At 35.8% G+C, this 24,700-nt stretch overlaps 3 protein-coding genes across 5 annotated transcripts; all 3 read left to right on the top strand.

Annotated features, from left to right (window-relative positions):
* The first annotated feature begins 4,085 nt into the window (after positions 1-4,085).
* ML1 (MEI2-like protein 1) lies at positions 4,086-11,788 on the top strand. Of its 2 annotated transcripts, XM_086256522.1 has the most exons (16): positions 4,086-4,712; positions 4,929-5,028; positions 5,313-5,489; positions 5,687-5,732; positions 5,990-6,289; positions 6,471-6,901; positions 7,007-7,165; positions 7,290-7,406; positions 7,501-7,652; positions 7,940-8,022; positions 8,106-8,531; positions 9,213-9,852; positions 10,297-10,381; positions 10,468-10,536; positions 10,679-10,858; positions 11,167-11,788. In XM_086256522.1, exons 3-16 carry the CDS (start codon positions 5,412-5,414, stop codon positions 11,317-11,319), a joined length of 2,919 nt encoding a protein of 972 aa, XP_086112648.1. In that variant the 5' UTR covers positions 4,086-4,712; positions 4,929-5,028; positions 5,313-5,411; the 3' UTR covers positions 11,320-11,788. The 2 variants fall into 2 exon arrangements, with proteins under 2 accessions (XP_086112648.1, XP_086112647.1); XM_086256521.1 differs by lacking the exon at positions 4,929-5,028.
* Positions 11,789-12,515: 727 nt separating this feature from the next.
* Positions 12,516-17,578, top strand: LOC147274456 (transducin family protein / WD-40 repeat family protein). 2 transcript variants are annotated; one of them, XM_086256031.1, is made up of 8 exons: positions 12,516-12,867; positions 13,532-13,688; positions 13,776-13,934; positions 14,106-14,262; positions 14,941-14,985; positions 15,809-15,974; positions 16,181-16,551; positions 16,955-17,578. In XM_086256031.1, exons 1-8 carry the CDS (start codon positions 12,643-12,645, stop codon positions 17,268-17,270), a joined length of 1,596 nt encoding a protein of 531 aa, XP_086112157.1. In that variant the 5' UTR covers positions 12,516-12,642; the 3' UTR covers positions 17,271-17,578. The 2 variants fall into 2 exon arrangements, with proteins under 2 accessions (XP_086112157.1, XP_086112155.1); XM_086256029.1 differs by having other exon boundaries at positions 12,517-12,867; positions 13,532-13,934.
* A 1,030-nt stretch (positions 17,579-18,608) lies between these two features.
* Positions 18,609-21,881, top strand: LOC147274455 (uncharacterized). The gene is made up of 5 exons (XM_086256032.1): positions 18,609-18,844; positions 19,421-19,833; positions 20,113-20,232; positions 20,334-20,932; positions 21,370-21,881. The coding sequence occupies exons 2-5, from the start codon at positions 19,447-19,449 to the stop codon at positions 21,590-21,592; spliced, it is 1,329 nt and encodes a 442-aa protein (XP_086112158.1). The 5' UTR covers positions 18,609-18,844; positions 19,421-19,446; the 3' UTR covers positions 21,593-21,881.
* Positions 21,882-24,700: the final 2,819 nt, after the last annotated feature.

Here is a 24,700-nt window from a genome sequence, read left to right as displayed (position 1 = left end):
TATTTATTTTTGCCAAACAACACTTTTGGTTTTTATATTTTATGAAATTTTCACTTTTGCCATTTTTTGTAACTTTAGTCATGTATTTACCATATGGTATCAACTAAGTCAAAATCTTTAATCTTGTTTAAACTATTGACAAAAATTTAATGTGGAGCCACGTGCTTTGGACGTGAAATGACATTTCGAACATTTTATTCCACCTAAATACATATTTAGGTCTCTACCCACTATTAAACACATTCATTTTGGTGTTGAAATGCTTTTTTTTTTTTTTTAATTGCTTGTATTTAATGGTGAATAAAGGCTTAAAAAGGCATTTATGCAGAGTAAAATGTTTGAAATGCCACTCATATGCGAAGCACGTCAAATTTTTCATCAATTATTTAAATATTGTTATTACTTTAGATTTAATTGCTATGGTATTAGAATTACAAGATTGAAATTACCAAAATTAAAAGAGCATGATTAAATTAAAATTTTCATGAAAGTACATCGACCAAAGTATCATTTGGCCTTTGTTTTTTTATTCTCAAACAATTGAAACTGTTGAACAATAACTAACAAAATATAGGAGAATTGTTCCATATTATTTAAATTATGTGTCTTGTGTTAGCTTATTCATTGTTTATTTGTATATGTAACAAGGAGAAAAAACACATTTGTGTAAATATAATGTTGATACGATTTAAGGGTTGAAACTATTAAACAATTTCACTTGATTATACTGAAACAGTTCTATAATTCTATCCAAAAAAAAAAAAAAAGACCGAATTATATGAAAAATCTTTGTACGAGTCATATTATTTATTAAACCCTTCATTTGAGCTTAAAAAAGAAAAACCCTTAATTTTAACCTACTATCTTTCTATTGAGTTCAAATCTATCTTTTCGTTTGGAGCTGGAAATTGCCATCATTAAGGAGAATTTGATTACAGCCTTAAGTTTAGCCATAACTCATAAGCTATATAAAGTAAATATAGAAAAGGCAAAAGGAAAAATAGAAAACAAGAGAAGCAAAAAATAATTGATTGGACATGTGATTTGGTATGTGTAAGCAAAAAAATACTGATTAGTTGCCTTTTTTTCCACGAAGATAAGGAACATAGTGACATACGAGTCCTACAACATAGCATAGATTAATGGATTTAATTTAATGAAACAATTAAAGAGGATTAATTAACTGTGTATTATTCGTGGAGTAGAGAAGAGTTAGGATCTTGTATTTGTTGCATTAACTACGTAGGACAGCTTAGTAGGTGAGTTCTGTTTTGTAATAAAGCCTTTTTGTTCTTAAAAATACCCAAAACATTTCGTACACGACACTCACCTCGAGCCAGCCGGAGGGATCGAAAGGAAGGAAGGAATGCGTTTCTTATGAACACAGAATTGAGAATACATCCACTTCCACCCTGTAAGGCTGTAGCCAATGAAAGAAATCTTCCTAACTCCTAATAATGTTTAACAAACCAATCCAATTATCCAAACTTCGTATATATGTAGTTTAACCACCTAACAGACAACATTTTTCTTAGAGGAAATTACAGATTTAGTCCAGTTATTTTATACCTAGTTCAATTTTGGTCCACAATCTTTTTTAAGTTCTGTTTTGGTCCACTAATTGTTTCACTTGTTCAATAAAGGTCCAGATTTGTTTTCTCAAATTTGGCCTGCTTTTTACCCTATCAAATCTCACCCAAATTCAGCAAATATATACTTGTTTTAAAGCTATGCATTTCTTCTTTACAACCATATAAAGATCATTCAAATTGGAGTTCTAAAACTCAAGATAATTGACCCTAAAGTAGGGTACCCAAAACTGCCAATTTTTCAAATTTCACAAAATCTCAATTCTCTTAGATTATAATACTCCAAATTTGTTTTTATGACTAAGAAATGATGAAATATAACTTATACTTCAATTATAATTGAAGAAAACACAACCCAAAAAATTTAAAGTCACAAATCTGGACCTTTATTGAACAAATGAAACAATTAGTGGACCAAAACAGAACTTAAAAAAAATCGTGGACCAAAATTGAACTAGGTATAAAATAAGTGGACCAAATCTGTAATTTCCTCTTTTTCTTATTATTTAAAGTTTGGGCACAATACCATGCTCTTGCTTGTGGGTTAGGTCATTTTCCATTTTAATGAATGTGATTTTAGAAAAAAACAAAAAAGTTTTAATGAAATTCATGAGGTGTATTTTAAGTTTGCAATTAAGACTAATTAAATTACCACATTAGGTGATATTTAAATTTCTTTGATACCAAGGTCCCGTTTGGTTCCTAGAATGGGGTCCTTTTTTTATTGTTGGGCTAGAATAGAGTTCTTGGTAAATTAATTACTATGCATTTTTCAAGGAAAGGGAATGTAAGATTCCAATTTCTATACATGTTTCATAATGCTAAAAAAGAAATCATGACTTTTTTTTTTTTTTTTTTTTTTTTTCTGTAGGCAGAAATAAGAAATAAAAATTGTTCAAAGTTTCAATTATACCTTTATTTATTATGGTATTCTTAAAATTGGCAATTTCGTCTTGAAAAGTTGTAATTTATGTTTTTCCGTCGGAAATCAAATTAGAATGTAAGTTGATTGGAGGGTTTTACTTTCCTCATTTTGGGGCATCACTTTCTCACAAAGTAGGAATTATTTTTCCAATGATGCACTTACTAAACATGAAAATGTACTTGTTTTCCCATTTCCAAGCCTCCAATTTACAAACCAAACAAAGCCTTAGTAATTGTTTTATGATATGAATAATGTATGGATCGTTTGCCAAATTATGATTTAGACAAGGATAATGTTAGAGATCCCCAATTTTACCGAAGTGCAACCAATTATGTAGGCACCAACTCCCGGTTACCCCACCTGAAGCTAGCATATACTCGCTATGGCGAAGAGGCCATTTTTCGAGTGGCACTAGGTGTTGCGGCTCCCTTGGTGAGTCGAAGTAGGGCTGTCGCCTCCCTTGAAAGAGTATTAGAGGCCGTATTTTATAATCCAAAAGATTTCATCCCAGTAGTAAAATTCATTTCTGACTTGGCTCACCTGCCTTTAAAATTGGGTCATTTCATACAAGTTTATTGCTAAAAGTCCCTATAGTTGAATTATAATCACTTCACAAGAAAGAAAAGAAATTTTATCCATAAATGAATGTACACCCAATGAATTATTTCTTAAACATATGCTACATAGTATTCACCCACCTTATTTTGAGAGTATTATTTTTAAATAACTTAAAACTAATAATGCCACATATGCCACATCACTTGGAATCCAAATTTTATATATAAATTTAGAATCTCTACCACTACTCTTTACACAATAAAACATTTATCTTCATATTCAAATTCAAGATAAGTCAAGTGTAGTAAACTCTTGAGCAACAAGATTTCCACCAAATGAAAATTTCCTAAATAAGTAAATAGTACAATTATCCAAAAAAAAAAAAAGGTTAAACAAAAAAAATAGTCCACAAACTTTACACTGATTTTCAATTTGATCAATTAATTATAAAAAGTATCAATTTGATTTACGAATTTTCCAAGTTGTACCAAAGCAGTACAAACGTTAACTTCTATCCAAAATTAACAGAATTGGTTGCATAAAAATGTGATGAACATACTGAAATACCCTTGAAAATATGGTCACTTGTTGTGCATATGACTAGTTTCTGTTAAATTTTTTGATAGAAATTAATGTTTGTATTATTTTGGTATAACTTAAAAAATTTGTAAAACAAATTGACATTTTTTATAATTAATAAACTAAATTGAGAGTCATTATAAAATTTATTGACTATTTTTGTATTAAAAAAAAGAAAAAAAAAAGCCCAAACTGACAAACGGAGTAGCCAAGTAGCGAAGGAAAGTAGTAAATGGGGAATTGGGTCGGGTCATGAAGTCAAAACTGTCAAACTGAAAGGTAACTGACTGGTTAAGATTTTGAAGAAGAAGAAAAAGAGCGTGAGGGGTGTGAGGGCTGAGGGGTTTGTTTGTGTGTCCAAACACTCCAACTCCACTCCACCGAATAAAAAGGTCTCGTGTTTATAGGATTTGTTTGAGTTTTGAGTTTCCATGATTTTATCCACAACACACACAAACACACAGACACACAAAGAAACCCGCGCCCATCTCTTTTTCTCTTTTGTCTTCTTCTTCGTCTTCCTTTTCTTTTTTTCTTTTCTCATTTTTTATTTTATTTCCAAACCCAACTAACACCTCTCTCTCTCTCTCTGACGCTCTCGAATTAAAAAAATCAAAAACCAGCTTTCAGTATTTATTCTCTTCTCTCTCTCTCTCTGCAACTCAGCGACCGGCGGGAGCTCAATCTCGCCGGAATTCTGCTCCTTTTCTATCCGAAATCTCCATTTTCTCCTACTCCAAGCTCCGATCGCTCAAAATGACCACTTTTCTCGTTTCCGGAGCAAAGAATGATTAGGTAGAACCATACAAAAAAAAAAAGAGAGAATTTTTTTTTTCTTTCGTTTTGACATTCTCTCTCCAATCTTGTGGTGAGTGACAGAGTGAGAGAGCTTGCAATGCTGCGAGAGAAGAAGACGAAACAGATGCTGAGATCCCTTGCTGTATCATAAACTTCATTTTTTATTTTAAAGTTTTGATCTTTGTCTGAATCTTCTGAATTTTGGAGCTGGATTTCGGACATGGTGATCAATTATGCTGATGCGGCTTCTGTTGTTGTATTAGGTCAGGCCCTTTTCTTCTTTTGTGCTTCCTTCCTATTTTTACTTTGTTTTTTTAGTATCCATATTTTTTTTTTGGTGATTTTTGAGTTTTGAATTCCTCTCCTTTATGTAAATTTTCAAACTTGATTTCGTTTTTCGACTTTCTTAAATTTTCAAGGGTTAAATTTCAGCTCTTTATTTACTTTTTTTTTTGTCGGCGTTACTTTGATTCATCTAGGTTGCTCAGGAACTGAGGAAAACAAAAGGATTAAGTTTGATTTTGTTTTCCTACCTTTTCTCTGCAACCAAATGGGGCAAGTTTGTTTGGTTGTTGGTAGGTAAGCAAACATTTTCACTATCTTATTATTTGCCATTTCCATCGTCTCTCAGGCTGTAATTTAACACACACAAAAAAAACATCTTCAATTTTGATTTTTGATTTTTTTTTTTCTAATGGTAGAGCCTGATGAGTTACTTAAGGATTGGCATTATGTGATCTGGGTTGTCTGTTTGAAATTTCAAAGTGCCCTTCTTCTCAATTTTGCTTTAGAATTTTTTGGTTATGTAATATCTGAAGGGGATCATCATTACTTATTGTTGTTATTATTATTTCTTTTTTCAGACAATGAAGGTGCCATGTAGTATAGATAGAGTCGGCAAGTGAGAAAGTTTGAGCCTTTTACTTTTATTTCTGGGGTGATCTTTTCTGGTTTGCTGCACGATGCCATTTGAAATAATGGATCAAAGGGGCGTATCTGTCTCTTCCCATTTCTATGAAGAAATTCCTTTTCCTTCTGAGGTAATTTCTTGTCTTACTATATGTTGAAATTCTTCTATTTTTAGGATTTTGGAAAGTTTCGTTGAATATATGGCACTGGTGTTTATTCAAGGCTTTTATAAACTTTTAGAATTAATAATCATCTCCTCATTTTAGCACATCCTACATGTTTTCAATTGTTCTTTTTATTTAACCCTTTGTCAAACTTGATTCACCAGAGACAAGTTGGACTTCAGAAACTGAGAACCATGAATGGTCACCAAGGTGAGCAGCATTGAGTTTGTAATTTGTTTGAGACAGTCTATCAGTTGATTTGTCTTATCCAGCTATATTTTCTGTTATTGTTTCTTGGGGTTTAGTTATATAAGTCATGGAGATTAGCCTCTTTATGGAAACTATTATAAATTTTTGAGTTTAAGAGACTATACTCTTCACCTATGCTAGTACTCTAAATTTGAACAAAAAGATTGCTCTGTGAGAACTTTTTACTTAGCTCTTCGTGTGTAAATTTTTTCCTTCAGTGGGAGTGGATGGAACAGTGCCTACACCTAGCAGCATGTTGGATCCTTCATTGCCCTTAAAAAAGGTTTTACCAATTGGGACACAATCAGTGAATTACTTGGAAATGCCACAATCCAATCTGGCTGGAGATACCTCAAAGGCCTCATGGAAACCTATGGATCATCATCCAAAATTGTGGTCAGACTTGTCCACAAAGCCAACATCTTATAGCTTGGTTGGAAGCAAAACTGTTATTAATGGTGCCCAACATGAAAGTAGTCTGTTTTCAAGCTCATTGTCTGAAATCTTTAGTAGAAAGTGTAAGCTTTTCTTTTCATTTGAAATTGTTGGGATTAGCTTTTAGTTGAGTAAATTTAAGCCGACTGCATTTGCCTTAGCACTACTTGATTGATGTATAACTCCTTGCATTTTCCACAAATGTGCATATATTCATTATCTTAACATCTTTTTTTTTTTTTTTTTTTGGGAAAAAAATTGCAGTGAGATTACTAAGGAGTGATGTTATATCTCATCAATCTACTAATACCGCTGCTTCCCAACATGAGGAAGAACCCTTTGAATCTCTTGAAGAAATTGAGGCACAAACCATTGGAAATCTCCTCCCTGATGAAAATGATTTGTTTTCTGGCGTGATAGATGAGCTGGGTTATAATGCTCATGCTAATAGTGGTGACGAATTTGAAGATTTTGATCTCTTTAGTAGTGGTGGCGGCATGGAATTAGAAGGAGATGACCATTTATTTGCAGGACTTAGTGACTCTGATTTTGGTAGGGGAGTTTCCAATGGTCAAGGGGGTTGTAATGGCTCAATTGTGGGTGAACACCCTTATGGCGAGCACCCTTCTAGAACACTTTTTGTCCGAAATATTAATAGCAATGTTGAAGATTTGGAATTGAAGGCTCTTTTTGAGGTGCTTATAGCTCCTTTATGAGTTTTTATATTTACAAGTCCATGCAAGCAAGTCAAAGAAGTTTACCTTGCTAATTAAATTGATAATTGTATTTTGTTCTGTTAGCAATATGGAGATATCCGGACACTTTACACAGCCTGCAAGCATCGTGGGTTCGTTATGATATCTTATTATGATATAAGGGCCTCCCAAAACGCACTAAGAGCACTTCAAAATAAGCCACTGAGGCGTAGGAAGCTTGACATACATTATTCAATACCCAAGGTATGGTGGTCACTTAGTGACTTTTGATATATGTGCTAGGTTCACCACTTTTTTCTTTCCTGGCTTGTTTATATATCTTGTGATGCTTTGTTGCTTCATGCTTTAGTACTTGTTTATATGTCAGGATAATCCGTCTGATAAGGATATTAACCAAGGAACGCTGGTGGTGTTCAACCTTGATTCTTCTTTTTCTAATGATGAGCTTTCTAAAATTTTTGGATCTTATGGAGAAATTAAAGAAGTACGTTATTCAATTTTTCCATCTATTATCTTGCTTTGATTTAAGAGGGATGAAAGGACTTTCCATATTATGTGTTTTTTTTCTTGTTTTTTAGATCCGTGAGACTCCACAGAAGCGCCATAACAAGTTCATAGAATTTTATGATGTTAGAGCTGCAGAAGCTGCTCTTCATGCATTGAATAGGAGTGAGATTGGTGGGAAGCAGATCAAACTTGAACCAAGCCGCCCAGGGGGTGCAAGAAGGAGGTATTGAAAATATACTCTTCCTATTGCTCACCTATAGTCTTGTAATGATTACATATAGCCCTTATTAAAAAGGGGGATTATGGTTTTCTATGAGTTATCCTTTCGGAGGTTTTGGTCTTAACAGAGGCAAACTTTGGTTCTGTTGCCTCATTTGTTGATCTTATTCTCCTTTGGATATTCTGTTTGTGGATGTGTTGCTGTTCCATTTAACATGTTTGTTTTTTTTTTGTTCCATCAAGTTTGAATTTCTTAAACTTATTTTTATGATAAAACATTCCCTTTTGTAGTTTGGTTCAAGTTTCTGAGCAGGATCAAGATGAATTTAATTTCGGTCATAGCCCTGGTGACAATTTATCAGCAGGATGCAAGGGTATGATTCTGCTTGTTAAGAATTCTTGCTTGAATTTGTGTTTATCTTCTTACAACAAAATGTATTCCTGGCTCTTTTTACAGCGACGTTTCGTCCTGGAGTGGCTGCATCAAGCTGCATGGTTAATGGATCTAACCTGGGTTTGCATTCTTCAATTCGTTCACCTGTGAGTGCATTTATTGAAAATGCTTTACCTCATCAGAGTTCCAGTGTTCCAAATACCTTGCCCTGTCCGGCGAGAGTGGCATCTACAAGCAAACAATTTGGCCTTTTGGAGTCCAATCACTCTCTGGATGAAATGAAGTTTGGTAACCAGTGCATTCCCAATTTCCATCCTCATTCCTTACCTGAGTATCATGACAGTTTAGCCCATGGCATTCCTTGCAACTCTTCTAGTGCTATTGCAAACATGACTAACAATCTAGGCCTTAGAGTGACAGAAGGAACAGACAGAAGGCATACTTGTGGAGTGAGTGCAAATGGGCACCCCATGGAACTCAATGGAGGAGGTATATTCAGTATATAACTTTGTGTCATTATTGTATACAGTTCTCTCCTCAGGTCCTGAAATTTATGGATAAGATGTATAATGGGTGAGCTGTATCTCAATGCATCTTAACGTCCATATCTGTTTTAACAACGGAAACATTATCTCTCTTATCTCATTGAAGGACCTTATGGGAGAATCGTTGTTGTCTTATCTCTATATTTTATAGCAATGTCTGAGAATCTGAAACATAACCTTGTTGAATTTGCTCTCTGTTTTCTCTTTTCTTCCAAGCCTGGCCCACCTTATCCTTTCTACATTTGGTTCCCAATTTAGCACCATGTGTTTCACATTCTAGAATTTGATGGTATATTCTTATTCATTTTTTTCCTGGCTGTAAAGAAGGATGAATTCATCACCTGTTACATCTTTGTTTCTCTTATTCTTACATGGCATTGTTCAGGTCTGACTAATTGAGGGATGTAGGAATTGTGTTCAAAATATTTATAATTGAATGATGGGTCCTATCCTGCCTTTTTATGGTGCTAGTTTCTATATAGTTTGGATGTAGCCCAGAGTTTGTCTCTTATCATTACCAAATCAGTGTACCATTTCTTTGCATTTTGGATTAGGTTGATGTCAGTCTTAAATTTATAGTTACTATTCTGGTGAATTTGTTGCTTACAAGTCTTTTCTTATATAGCTTTTGGATCTCCTGGAAATGGGAACTGCCCTGTTCATGGACATAATTTTGTGTGGAATAACTCCAACTCATATCAGCAGCATTCTTCAACTCCCACCATGTGGCAGAATTCGCCATCGTTTATCAATGGTCCTCATGCACACCGCTTTTCACAAATGCCTGGATTCCCTAGAGCGTCACCTCATATGCTAAACGGTACCTCGCCTGTGCGCCACCATGTAGGATCAGCACCAGCTGTTAACCCTTCCCTTTGGGAAAGGCATGCCTATTCAGGGGAGTCTCCTGATGCTTCTAGCCTTCACCTGGGTTCTCTTGGCCTTTCATGTTTTCCCAGTAGTCCTCAGTTGCATCCTATGGAAATTTCTTCACACAACATCTTTTCTCTTGTCGGTGGAAATTGCATGGACACCCGGAAACGCTCTTCGCAGCAGATCGGCCACCTTTTTCCTGGGAGGAATCCGATGATTTCAATGCCTAACTCTTTTGATTCTCCTAGTGAACGTGTTAGAAACCTGTCTCACCGAAGAAATGAAGCAAATTATAATAATGCTGATAAGAAACAATATGAACTTGATATTGACCGCATATTGCGTGGGGCAGACAGCCGAACCACACTTATGATAAAGAACATTCCCAACAAGTACGTATATGGCCCCCTAGCTTTTCTAATTTCTGGCATCTTTTCTTTTTACTTTATACTCAACATGCCGTTGGCAGCTATTTCTGGATGAACATTTTCTTATTTTTGAACGGCCTCTAATGATACAGGCAGGCAATAAATATTTGCTGATTTTGTACAGAATACTAACCCTACTACCATACTAAGCAAGTAGGCATTAACTGTAGCATTGACTGCTTAGCTTAATCTAATCCCATTTATAAATTTATTACATAACTGCATAAATGAAAAAGAAACTGAGGATCTCTAACATTTCTACCATAGTACCTGCTACAGTACTCATGGGCTACAATACTATGGTAACTGTGGATTCTCAAAACTGCAATAACCATATTTTCTTAAAATGGCCATCTAGTTGTAGATAGTGCTGTTCCTGTTTTGCTCAACTAATTAATGGTTTTACAGGTATACTTCAAAGATGCTTCTTGCTGCAATTGATGAGCAATGCCGAGGAATCTATGACTTTCTTTATTTGCCAATCGACTTCAAGGCAAGATTATTGTTTTGTATTTAGTCTTTATTGGGTAGAGAACGCATGTTTTTCTAATTCCAATTTTGCACATATAACTTTCACAGAACAAATGCAATGTGGGATATGCGTTCATCAACATGATTGATCCTCATCAGATTGTTCCATTTTATAAGGTTCGACCAACCAAGTGTGATTGACATTTATTTTAGTCATCTGGTCAAAGGAATAATCTTTTTTATAGCTGTGACATAATTTCATCTGTTTCTGCCTTTTGATGACACTAGCAAGTAAGAAAAGATTATACATCTCTTTCAGGCATTCAATGGCAAAAAATGGGAGAAGTTTAACAGTGAAAAGGTGGCATCACTTGCATATGCTCGTATTCAGGGAAAATCTGCTCTTATTGCCCATTTCCAGAATTCAAGCTTAATGAATGAGGACAAACGCTGTCGCCCTATACTGTTCCACACAGATGGTCCAAATGCTGGTGACCCGGTAAGATATCATGACATGAACTGTCCTGACTACTTAATTCCCCTTTTAATCCGTCATGAATCTATGTGGTCTTTTCTTTTTTGGGACTTTTCCCTGTTCATGTTGCTATGAAGAAAGGAAAATTGTTATTTTTGAGAATGTTGGTCCTAGTTAGGTAACCTCTATGTTGTAATGGGTTGTTATCGAGATATTATCTTAAATGGCTTTTGAGTGGAGTGGTGATGGTCCTAGCTGTGTTAAAGTGGATCTTACATCAGGTTGTTTATCTCCCCACAGGACCGAGACTGACCCTTTCTTTATCTGTGTAGGAACCTTTTCCCATGGGTAACAACATCCGATCAAGACCGGGAAAACCTCGAAACAATGGCAATGAGGAGAACCATAATCAAGGGAGCCCTTCAGCATCTGCAAATGGAGAGGAAAATTCCAAAGGAATGGATTCTTCAAAGGAGTTTGATTGAGCAACTTGGTCAAACCGAGATCACTAACCATTCAACCTAATATCAGAGTACATCAACTACACCATTCCAATTCTCTATATCAGGGGTGGTCTATTGACTTCATTTTTGACTATAGAGGAGTACTTCTACAAGGTTTTGGACTACCTAAACCAAGAGGGGTTACTACTTCACAACATTTTATGTTTCTCTGATGCTTTCGTAATGAAGCCAACTATGAGTATAGAGTATGGATTAACATAAGCTTAAAATTTTTGAGACTTGTTTGTGAACAATATATCTCAGTGTATAGGCAGGCATTCTCAGGACGTTGTGCTAAGATTTACCCTTCCCTTGCTTTTTTTATTTGTTTCCCTTCACCACGTGGGCCCTTTTTCTGGTTGGCCAAGGATAGAGACCCACTAGCACATTTGAAAATTCTGGTTGAAATTTTTGATATGCTAATATTACTTGGATGCTATTTTCTCCTGTATCTTGATAGTATCTCTTTTGACCCTTAGAGGTCACCATTACTCTTGAATTGGAAATGCTTGGCAGCTCTGAAAATGATTGGAGCAATGTGTTTGGATGGCGCGAGTTACTTGGAAGAGAGGAGGAGTGGGGTGGGTAGTTGGTCTCATTTTATTGAGAGGGAGAGAGAGCTTAACTATCAATCGTGTTCATGCATGTAGTGGTTCATAATGTAACATGAGTAATATTGCTCTCTTGTAAGATCTCACATTTTATATTATTAATGACAATTAAGATCATTGGTGACGTAGTCACTAAAATCATTCAATAGTGCATGGTCTTAATAAATTGTTGATTAAGATAATAAAATTTTGACATTATATTATCAAATTATCATTTATATAAAATCATGTTTAAATGTGTGATCTTAAGTAACATTTTGATCATCCGATCAACTGAAATTATTAATAAAATGAAATCATTTTCTTTTTATCAGGAAAGGAGAAATAGATAAGCTCGAAGTTCACCAAATGCAATCATATCTAGAATATAAATCATCGTTGACATATTTAAAAATTTAATAAACATGATATTATCAATATTATTAGTTTATTACTTTTTGTATCCCAACATATTGCTCCAAATAAAACACTTTATTTTTATTTTTCTAAGCAAAAATCATAGACAAGAGAAATGATGGAAGTTTTCATTTATTCGATTAAAAAATGATGGAAGTTTATTAATGGCGAATAGTGATTGACATCCTATTTGGGTTTCTTTCCAAGTACCAACGGCGCCTATTTTCTAATCGAAGTTTCCTTTTTCTGGCGCTCGCCGATAAAAAACTGGAGAGTGCCCGAAGAAGGGTTGCAGAGAATGAGTTCTCTTCTGAAGAAGCCCAAGGCAGAGAAGGTAGACATAGACGACGACGATGAAAACGAACAACAACAACAGCAAGTAGCAGTAACGACCCAGATGGCCGAAGAGAACGGTGACCCAGATAGCAGACAAGAGCAAGAAGAAGCTCTGGTTGCTTTGATTGAGCACCGCACACGTGAAGTCCAACACCTTCGCCAGCGCGTCTCCTATTACAAATCTCAGGTTGCGTCCCACCATTCATATTTATATACTACTGTCTCTCTTGTTTTGATCATTTTCGGTGATGACAATTTTTTTTTATTTTTTTTGGGGTTTGTAGGAATGGTTCTTTGTTTGTTTCCATTCATGTGTTGCTGCTGTATACTATGTGTCATGGGTTTTCAATAACTTGCTATAAAGCTTCTCAAGGTTTAGTCTTTTGCTGATTCTTGCTTGCACAAGTTGAACATTTTACTAGTTTGGTTTGAACTACTCTTTTTAATCAGACTGTGTATGTTTTGCATATTGGGTTTTTGGCCTAAACTAAATTCATGGCATATGGACACCTGGGGAGATAACACTCAAAAGATTTTTCTTTTTGTTCATTTGGGTTCTTAAAATGAAGGTTAGAAATCAAGAACTCACGCTCAAAAGTTGTGGGTTTGAGTCTGACCATAAGCATTCCTCACTGTTTATTTACTTGTCAAATTGTTTTATTTGAGCCCATTGATTGCATATGGCTCATAGTGGTTTCAAATGAAAATCACCAAGTCAAGACACCTATCTAATTTTCTTAGATGTGCCCTCAAAACAATGAGTGTTTCTAGTGTTTCTATGTTTTTTTTATCCGTCAGATGCCCTCCAAAGGAATCTAGCCACTAATTATTTATTTGGAAAAGGCTTGCAGCTTGAGGAAGCAGAGAAGAGGTTAAATGATTCCGAAACTAAGTTGGCCCGACTTCGATGCCAAAACAGGGTAGTGTCAAGTAAGGGTTCTCAGAGTAATGGAATTAAAAGTGCAAAGGTGGAGCCTAGATCAACGAGTCCTATCCATTTAAGTGAAGGTTCTTCTAGAAACCAACCACAATCCAAAACAGAACTTTTAATTCCTGCTGTCATTCCAAAAATTTCCCAGCCTACAATATTGGCAGGGTCTAGTGGGAAAACTTCAGTTAGTTCTAGTGCTCAAGCCAGTCCATCAGTTTCCAGTCAGTCTCTTAGTGCTACCAAAACAAAAGGGGACAAAGCTTATAGAATTTCTTCAAAGCAGGAAGTTGAAATTCAAGATAAAGGGACAAAAAGGAAATTTGGTAAGACTCTAGCCTGTTGACTCGCCTCACTGTGGCAGTCTTCAATTTCTTTAACTGTGTTTCTCTAGGTTACTTGTTTGTAATTTCGCTTTTTGTAATGTTTATTCAATTCCATGTATGTATGGTTCCTTGATTTCTTCATTTGTGATTGGGAAATTTTTTGTATTTCAGAACAGAAAGAACACAAAGAATTAATTCCGTTGGTTCGTACTAGCTCTTCACCAAGTATAATTCGGTGCCATACAAGCAATCACATCACAAGTCAGCATAAGAGAAAGTTGAGAAGTCTCTCTTTGTGTCCAGTGAATGATCAGCTTTTTGCAACCAGGTAATTAACATGTTGATGCATGAGGAAGTGAACGTCCCTAATTAAAATAGTTGCATTTTGTTTTACTCCAAAATGGAATGATATCTGTTGTCTTGATTGCACTCTTCTTGGCTTTCACTTTTTAATATGAAAGAAAAAAAAGGTCGCTTTAAATTTAGATTCTCCTGTTATAAGATTAAGTTATGCTTTGCTGTGTCCATGGTATTTTGTTTAATATTTGTGTTTGGGTGAGATTGGCCCTCTAACTTCAACTCTGTAATAAACATATCCAATTCTTAAAATATGTGATGTCCTTCTTCCTCGTTCACCTTCCATGTAGCTGCACATATAAATTTTTTGTAATAAGGTTATGCCACTGCTTTGGAACTGTGGCTTTATCTTTCTTATTCATAAGTTAGTACTGTTTTCATGTAATTGGTCCTGAAAATTGTCAAGCCCGCTTAAGAAGAACTTACGTTATTAAGAGAAATGAAGGAACATCTGTTATTTTTCTTTTTGGTAACATAGTTTGTGTAAGCAGCCCAAAAAGAGGCAGTAGCATCAATCAATCCTTGAATTTGTAAGTGTAGAAGTAGCTTGAAATAAAGCTGTTGCTTACTTTGTCCTACAAGATACATCAAATGCTATCAAACATGTTACATGGCTAATTTTCATACAAGTTCTTTGGTATGTTTGCAGTGCTTTGGATGGAGTGGTCAACTTGTGGCAAGTTCAGTCCAGGGGGTAAAGTCCAAAATCTCTTCCTGTTACACTATTAGTTTCTTAAATTTATGTTGCATGCTTGGTAGCAATATAAGGTAGATCAAAATGAGACTTATGCCCATATAATTGAGCTTATAACTATATATTGCATGCCTTTGATAGAGGTACATGCAAACTGTGTGGACTATGAAAATTTTTGTTTTTGACTAGAAAGACTTGTTAATCAACCAGGGTTCTAGATGCATCAACAAATGTGTCTTCATGAGACAATCTGCTATCATTACCATGCAGTGATAGTGATGTTATATAAAGATACTTTATAGCTAAAGTGTAAATTCCTTTTCCATTTAGCGTATGGGGTAACATATGCTTTCTAGACTCTGCATCTGGAGAGGATAAATGTGTATTCCATATTATTGGGAAAGTTAGTTAAACAACCTGGAAAGCATTTTGATGACACTAGGTGGCATTAGTTATAGTAAACCACTCTCTAGTATGGGAACCTTGTGTAAATGATCTCTATTATATTGCTCAATCTCAAAGCTATTATAACTGTCCATTTTCTAACCTTTTTATTTGGGGTTTTCAAAAACTGGTGTTCGGATCTATGTGGGTGCTATTCGTTGGTCTATGTAGAAAAGTAAAATTATGATTATATCTTTATGTTATGATCTTTGGTTCTGAAAATTGTCTGCAATTTCAGTTTTCATCTCCAGTTCTGAAGTATAAAGTTGCTTATCCAGTTTTGCAGTCCACATGTGTGTTTGTGCTCTTGAATTTGTAGACCAGGTGCTTCTACTTTGCACAACTGATCGTGTATTCCTTTTGTTTTTTTTAATTGCAGGTCAGGTGCTTCTCTACTTAGTGGTACTGATTGTGTATCCCCAAAGCAAAGGAGATGGCCAGAAGATATAGCCTGGCACCCCCACGGAAACAGCCTATTTTCCGTATACAGTGCTGATAGTGGGGACTCTCAAGTATCAGTTCTAAATCTAAATAAAACACAAGGGGTAAGGACCATGTTTAAAATTAATTGTCACAATTGTGTGTTGGTATCACGGGGTATAAATACATAAAATTTATGCATGTATGGGGTTGGAGCAGCATGCCCTGTGCCCATGAGTACACAAATAAAGAACATCCATATAGTAGTATGGTTACGCTTACGCTTCTAGATAATATTAACTCTGATTCTTGTCTTTTTGCGCATCGACAGAAAGCTCGTGTTACTTTCTTAGAAGATAAACCTCATGTGAAAGGGATTATTAACAGCATAATTTTCCCACCCTGGGAGGATACCTGTTTTGTCACTGGTGGTAGTGATCATGCTGTTATACTCTGGAAAGAGACTGATGCTGAGAATGTATGGAAACCGAAGGCATTGCATAGACAAGTGCATTCATCTGCTGTCATGGGAGTTGCTGGAATGTGGCAAAAGCATATAATTCTATCTGCTGGAGCAGACAAGAGAATTGTTGGGTTTGACGTTAATGTGGGAAGAGCAGAGTTTAAGCATCAGATAGAAAGTAAATGCATGAGTGTCTTGCCAAACCCCTGTGACTTCAATCTATTCATGGTTCAAGCAGGGTGAGAAACGCTGATTTTTGCAGCTAGAACCTTGTAATCAACATGTGCTGTTTTGATATTTGCCTTGTCAGTGCTTCTAGAAAATAATCCCATTTGTTTACCTTCTGTGTTTACATGCTGCATTTTATTATTTGTTGAGCTGCCTCTTGATTTATGATGTGTATTTGTGTATTAGTGTTATTAACCATCATATTATTATGTAAAAACCTTTCGCTTGGTAGACTTGCTTCAGAACAGCATTTCAAATTAATTTATTATGAGTTTACAACTCTAAGCTTTAAGATCCAGGAAGCCTACAAGTTGAGCTAATCATACATTTAGGATGAAGGGATTTTCTTCAGTTACAATTTCTATATTTTCTCTTACTAGCTAAGTTTGTAACATTAACTTGTTTTATATGCAGGACCCACGAGAAGCAGCTCCGACTGTTTGATATCAGACTCAGGCAAACAGAAATACATGCTTTTGGGTGGAAGCAAGAAAGCAGTGAATCTCAGTCAGCTCTTATAAATCAGGCTTGGTCTCCTGATGGTTTATACATCTCGTCTGGTACTGCAGATCCCATGATTCACATCTTTGATATCAGGTATCATGCTCATAAGCCTTCCCAATCAATAAGGGCTCATCAGAAACGAGTGTTTAAAGCCGTATGGCTCCACTCTGTCCCCCTTCTCATTTCAATATCTTCTGATCTGAACATTGGTTTACACAAAACATGATAGAACATCCAACTAACAGCTGCTAGCCATCAAAAGAAAATTGTCCTTCATTTTGTGTTCCGCGTTATGTGTCGGTATTAGAAGTTCTTTTTTTAAGAGGAACAACTTTTCATAGGGCATTTTTGTAAGAATCAAGCATAACCATGCTTTTGAGATTGTTGGGGAAGTTGTATGTAATTGTTTGAGGAAATGGTACAGCAAAGTGGATGTGAATGTTTTGGATGCAATTTTTTGAGGAAGTGGAAGATATGGTGGTAGGTGGATTTAAGTAAGCTCCGGCCTTCATTTTGATCTTGGCATTGATATTCATGTTATGCTTTTCATCATCTTGAATCAGTTAAGTCTGAACCTCTCTTGTCCATGCATCAGTGTGGCATGCACAACGTTGAAGCCAATGTGACTGTTTGCTAAGACTCTTTGGCTCAAACAAAAAATAATAAAATAAGTGACAACAGCATATTTGACCAGAAATTAGAAAATAATAAAGTTGGTTAACTTAACCATCATCCCATGGACTATTTTTCATTTGTACCTCCAGCAAGCAAGTTCAACTATGTTCTTGTTGATGCAGCAACGACATGTCGTTCCTTTATAAATATCTTCTACATGAATCAAATACCAACCTCTCTTTTGCCCATATAATAAAACTGGGCCCGTGGACTGGTCTAAAAATACTTTAAGCCATTTCATTAACTTTTTGAGTGTTCAGAGAGAAGTTTTCTTCGGCAGTTCAAAGTTTACATTTTACTACACTTCTAGTAATATTTATAACATATTGTGTGGGACTGTGGTTCACCTTCATATCTTTCGTGGCCTATATCATGCGAGTTATGGCAGTCCTTGGAAATTTGTTTGGTGTCTCCAAGTTAGCGATTTCCGCTATTTCGGGTTCTTATTGAGTGTAACGAAATCAAGGTTTATCAAAAAATCAAAATAATGTAACATTATGTAATATGCAGAAGTTTTTTATTTTTTAAATAAAGGTATTAAACTTGAGTGTAAAAGGAGCAATTTTAAGACCCTTTTAATTAACTGGGCTATCCCAGTAACTACGTAATATGCAAATTTAGTGTTATAAATTTATACAAATTATAACATTATAACATGTGTATACTTAAATATATAAATTCAATTTTAAGACCACATTTATATACTACATAATATAACGATTATACCCAATAAATATATATTTTTTTTTATAGCATTACCTACAAATGCCAAATGATAATGATTTTGGTGGGAAGCATGATTTCACCGTAAATTTGATATTAACGGACAGCGTGACAGACTGACAGCAGTGTTCAACTAATTGTCGTGGGAAATAAAATTGCATCACTGTAGAATCTGGCCTCTCGAACTGTGGTGGTTAGGGTTTGGTCTTTTGGGTACAAAATGACATTGGGAGGTGTGGATGATCATAAAGATTTGGTAGGTCCTTAGGTCCTAGGTTTTCATCAAATCAAAGAAAAAAAAGAGGAGGGAAGTGGCTCGTTACTCTCGTAGGGTCCCTCTCCCTCAGACTCACAAATTCTGAGGCCTTTAATTAACGAGACGATTCAAACTTGGTCTCCAAGGTAAGGTGTCATTCCTCATTTTACTTGATTTTTGTATGGCTCCGTTTTTTGTTTTGTTTTGGCTTTTGGAATTGTCACTCTGTTCAGGAGTTTTGAAGTTAGTTCTGCTGTTTTTCTTGTGTGACTGGCTTTTGAGCTGAATTGATGAATGGCTCGACTGAATTGCGTTAATAGAAAGAAAAAATGATCTGGGGATATGATTGTTTTGGATTGTGGTCATTAACGATGCATTTATTTAAATGGGTTTTGGGAATTACATGTTGAAGAAATGCATCTATACTCTACCATTTCACATCATGATATTGTTAACATTTGACATAGGTGGTGGGTTTAAGGGAAGATGGGAGCAAAATTTTCGTAATCAGAATAAGATCCTCCCTACCTTGTACATAAGATCGAAATGTGACACATATTAGTCCTCTAGTTGATATATATGTGAGACCCATTTGGCATGGTTTACTTCTGATGGTAATTCCTATCATAGAGCTGATGTATACATAGTGATGATGCAGTTATTTCTTGTTTCAATTATAAATTCTAATGGAATGTTTTTCTTTGACATCACCTAAATGATAGCTTGCTACTTTCTGTTAGTCTTCAACATGATCAAGGGAAGAGATGAGAATGCCAACTATTTTTCTGCTCCTCCCCCTCTAAATCTTGTGCATGATGACCATGTTTCTGCTCCTGCTAATAACATAAGTAGAGATGGTACAGAGGAACAAAGGGTGCGTAAGGACAATCTGGGTCTGGAAGAATTTTCTGGCTTTATATTTATGTGTAATGGAAGAACCAAACCAGAATGCTACCTATACCGTGTTTTTGGACTTCCTGCTGGAAGAAGAGAAGTTATAGAGAAGATTAGGCCAGGCATAAAACTATTTCTTTTTGATTATGAAGTGAAGTTTCTTTATGGGGTATATGAAGCAACCACAGCTGGAATGTTGAACTTGGACAGAACTGCTTTCAGTGGAAACTTTCCTGCACAGGTGAGTTTAGTTTCCTTAACATTTTGTTATGCCTGGATTCACTTTCTTTGAGACTACTTTAGAGATCGCATAGCTACTTGTTTCATTACCTCTCTTCCACCTGATTGACATAGTAATTTCTATCTTTCCTTAATCCTTTTAATTTGGTGGTGAACTTATTCAATTCTAATCCACTTGATGCTTTCTTTATCTCATCTACTTGGGTGGAAAGCATTAATCGCCTTGTCTCCTTGATTAGCTTTTAAGCTGCCTTTCTTTTCACTTGAATTTTGTGTTTAGGTGAGATTCAAAATTTACAAGGAATGTCTCCCCTTGCCAGAGAGTCAATTTAAACATGCTATTCAAGATAACTACCAGCAAGGTTCCAAGAAATTTAATCCAATTCTTAATAGCCAACAAGTAAGCTTCACTTCTAAGTGGAATCAGTTCAATTTCATCCTTACTAATTAGATTGTTTCCACTTGAATGACTGTTCTTATTTTTATGATTTTGTGGTGCAGGTAAGTCATCTATTATCACTGTTTCATCCTCTTACCATGTCTTCATCCACCACATATGACAATTCCTCTATAAAGGATCAATTTCATCCCCTTGGAAGGCTGCCTCCTCCAGGCAACACGTACTTGAATTCGACGCATCCCAGTCATGCTCCACAAGTGTTCATGCCTCAACATGATCCACAGGGAGTCCTACTCCAGCAATGGGATAGTCATAGACCCACAGGAAACATAGGTTTTTTCCATCATGCTGTGGAGCACCCTGCATTGTCAAATGTGGGTTCACAACCAGCTATGCAAGCTCTGGCTACAGAGGGTCACTTTCAGTCACCAGAAAGTCTGCCTTCCATGAATGATCCAAATGCAGCCCAGATGTATGGTGGTCATGCTTCACCAGTTTTGGGGGAGCCTCAATATATTCAACCGAGTTTTCTACACCCGCAACATGCTAGTTATGGATACACAGCTTACACGGGATATGCTTATCCTTCTGTGCAACCGCAAGCTAAGCCAGCTTCAAATCAGACTTATTATTCTGCAGAAGCCAAGCAGCCTTACTTGCTTGGAGTACCTGCCCCGCCAGCACCCAATTTATATGGAAGGTACGTCTCCTTAGGTACCTTATTCCCATATTGCAACCAAAGCTTGTGTTTTTGTTTAGTAATGTATGCCAAGACAAAATTTTGATTATTTTAGCTTTGTTTTTTGGCAACTTGGAATTTTCATGCTCAACCTAGCAACTTTGCTTCCTAAATTTGAAAGGGAACCTCCAAAATGCTAGCCAAAGAGTGCCCTTTTTGGGATTGGTTAAGCGGAGAGTGCATTGCATATGAGCATTGAGCATGCTTAAGAACAACAGCCTGGATAATTATGCCACAACCCCCTCTCTAGCTGAACCGTGCTGTCTCTTTTGAATTTCTTGACTCTTGTTAGTTCTTAGATGTTATGTTATCTAGCAAATATGATGTGTCCATCTCTTTCTTTTGACTTGTCTTTATTATTGAACTGAAATTATCAAGGTCCTCATGTTTTATCACAGGTATGAGGCTACACAGGATACAGTTCCTACTGATCAACAGATAGGATTGGGGTACGAGTACAATCAATTACCCTTGCAGCCAGTGAATACTGCTGAACACCGCAATCTCCACCAAGTGCCTACAGCTCCATATGGTCCACCACCTACACAACAACATGCCTTCACATTGGAAGAGCCTGATCCTGCAGCGGGGACTCTTCCCATTTCATCATCGAATTCATAGACAGGGGCCATCCCAACCTAGTGTTGTTGGACAAATTGGGGATCTCAAACATGCTAGAAGTTGAGCATAGAGTGTAGACCGTCATGAATGCTTGTTTTTTGTAACTTCACCTATTTAGTTCATTTTCTCAGTTTAAAACAATATTCTAGTTAGTCATAAATAGTTACTAGGAATGATGCATTAGTGTTGTAGCTCCAAGTGGTAAAGGCTGCCAATGTAAAAGGGGTAGGCAGCTATGGCTTTGCAGAATGGTCGGTATTATTATTGTTTAAATGCATAATACATTCAACAGATCTTTCGTATATGAGATGAAAAATAGATATGGTAGATGCTTTGTTCTTCTGACTAGTGCATTAGTGCAGGTGAGTTTTGGATCAGCTTGAGTTGATGCTGCAGAATTCCACTTGAAATCCTAGTACCCATTTGACTCGGCTAGCAGGTAGATGCCGAAGAATTCTCTAATGTGAAATGAGAAATGCATGTGGGGGTTAATGCGGGATGTGAGAGCATTTGAGTGCTACACCATAAGTGTTTGCACGCTCTCTCACATCTCACATTAATCTTACATTTACATCCCGTAATAGAAAAGATCTCAATAGATATATCCTTTTATTTTAAATGTGTTTTGTTGTTGATGAAAAAAATAAGTAGAAAGCACTATGCGATCTCATATCAATTGGCATGAGGGAGACATTTTCAATCACATTCTTTTGCTTTATTTATGCCTAATAATGTATTACACTTGCATCACAATTGTGACACAGAATTTAGAGTCCTGTTTTTTGTTTTTTGTTTTTTGGTTATCATAACTGTAAAATCAATTGTTGCTATGATGGCATGATGCTGCACCAACAATTTTCAATGAGATTGAGCTATGAGACGCTTGGCACCAAGCTGCAATTGGACTGGTCTTGTCATGTTGTGTGACTATGTAAAGATCAATGAAGTTGCTAAGCATCATTCATATAGCATTGTCGGACGTTGACCTTGACCCTGACCAAGACTTGTACATTGTGTTTCCAATTACATATTGTCAAGGGAATGGGGCCACAATGCATCCATGCATATATCTCTCTTTCCACCATCCATGGTCTAGTGGTTGACCTCAATGCTTGTTGACTCAAAGACATTCTAGCTAGGAATGTCACCACGCATAATGATTTTTTATGATGGTGTTTCAATTTATTTAGGAAATAAGGAAAATCTTCACAACTAATTTCACGTATTAGGTAAACCCACTTTGGATTATGTGAATGTCTTATGGTTCAAGCCTTTGATATCTTATTTTTTTAACTCTTACAATCTAGTTGGTGTATGTTAACTAGAGTAATGGGCAATGAGCATTGGGGGGTTATTATCATGTTGTGCTTTTATGAGGTTAGTAGGAATCACTACTCACTAGTCAGTAGGTCTCCAATTATAGCCCATCTGCCACCTAAACAGGCATGCATGCCAGCATGGGGCTTTTCACTTTTAGCTTCTCATGTCTGCTTGGTGTTCCTGCCTTTCAAAAAAAAAACAAACAAACATGTCCATCTCCTTATTGACTTACATTTTCAATTTTTCACAAAGAAATTTCTCTTTTAATTACTTATATCTTAAACAAATTTGGTGACTGTAGCAGTATTTTTCTTTTAATTAATTTACTTATTAAAACTAATTATTCCTCGTTTCATCATACGGTGCCATAGTAACGTGTCTTTAAAGAAAACAAAGCTACCAAAGACTCCAAAGTACCAAGTCCCCATTCCATATTCTTTTCTTTGCATAATTCATGATTACAGCGCTTATATTCCAACCGTATTAACACGTTCAAAACGCAAGCGTTTTCGGTTCAATTTCTTGGTGCTACTGGGTACTGTTGCAACACAAAACGCCAGTCATTTAGGCATAAAAGTGATTAATTAAGAATTGGTAATTAATCTACAAGTGGCCAATATCACATGTGATGACGAATCCGGACATCCAATTTCAATAGAGAAAGCTTTTTTTCTTTTTCGTTTTTCTCTCTTTTTAAAATGTTGATAAAATAGTTTAATTGATACAATGCGAGGCTCGTGAGTCGTGGCTGTTTATGCAGAGCTGTTGGGTGGTGGTCAGTAAGCTATGAGCCTGTGACTGTGCCTAGCTTTTCAGTTTTATGTTTCATTTTCTTCAAAAACGCTGAATAATATCGTGGCCAAAAAATTTAAAAAAAACGCTGAATAATATGATATTTTGAAACCAAAAACTGTGCCAACTTTTTTTACGTGAGGAGTGGGATGATATTTTGGAACCAAAACAAAAGGAAGATTCCTAGTTGGTTCGAGACCTTTACCACTCACCCTTTCAAAGAAAATAAAAAGACCCCTTTCTTCTTTTTGGTGCCAAAAAACTACCATCCACGTAGGAATAATCTAACTTGTACTGGAAATTCACTAATTATTATTTCAAAATTTTAAATTTTAAATTCTAAATTACTAGAACAGTAGAACCAAAAGCCCAAAGGGCTCTTCCCTCTTTCCTTCTAAGTTCTAAACATTTTCATTTTCACTTAACAACTAAGAGAAAGTTTGGGTCTTTTTTGAGAGAGAAACTCAATCCCTCTCTCTCTCTACAAAAAAGAGTACATAAATATAAATAAAACTAAGAATAGATGAGGGAGATACTATAATAATATTTTGTTTGTTCATAATTAACGAAATCAAATTTAAATATCATTTATCACATCAGTTGATAATAAAAGAAAGACATAAATTTAATTTAGACACATAACTATATATGCTATTTTAACGGGGTCCATGAACTTTTAAATATTTCAAATATACACCTGTTTTATTATGTAAATTGAAAAATAAAATTTCGTCCATCAATTTATTGAGAGATCAGTTAAATGTCAGCTTGGCTTTTACTAAAGGGGATTAATTGGCGACGTGGCACCAACTCAGCATACATTTCCCGCCAAATGAGCAACACATGTCCACTTGACACGGGCCCACACACCCATCACCTCTTTCCCGCTCGTCGAACGCTCTCCTGACCATTTAGTCTCCAAAAAATATCACGTTTTCTCCAAATTCGAATATAAATCTCTCACTTGTGTTCAACGAGTAAGAAAGAGATGATGAC

Source organism: Dryas octopetala, chromosome 9 (genome assembly GCF_963921425.1).
Source record: "Dryas octopetala chromosome 9, drDryOcto1.1, whole genome shotgun sequence".
In the NCBI taxonomy this organism is placed as follows: domain Eukaryota; kingdom Viridiplantae; phylum Streptophyta; class Magnoliopsida; order Rosales; family Rosaceae; genus Dryas; species Dryas octopetala.
This window is presented reverse-complemented; position numbering and strand designations above follow the sequence as displayed.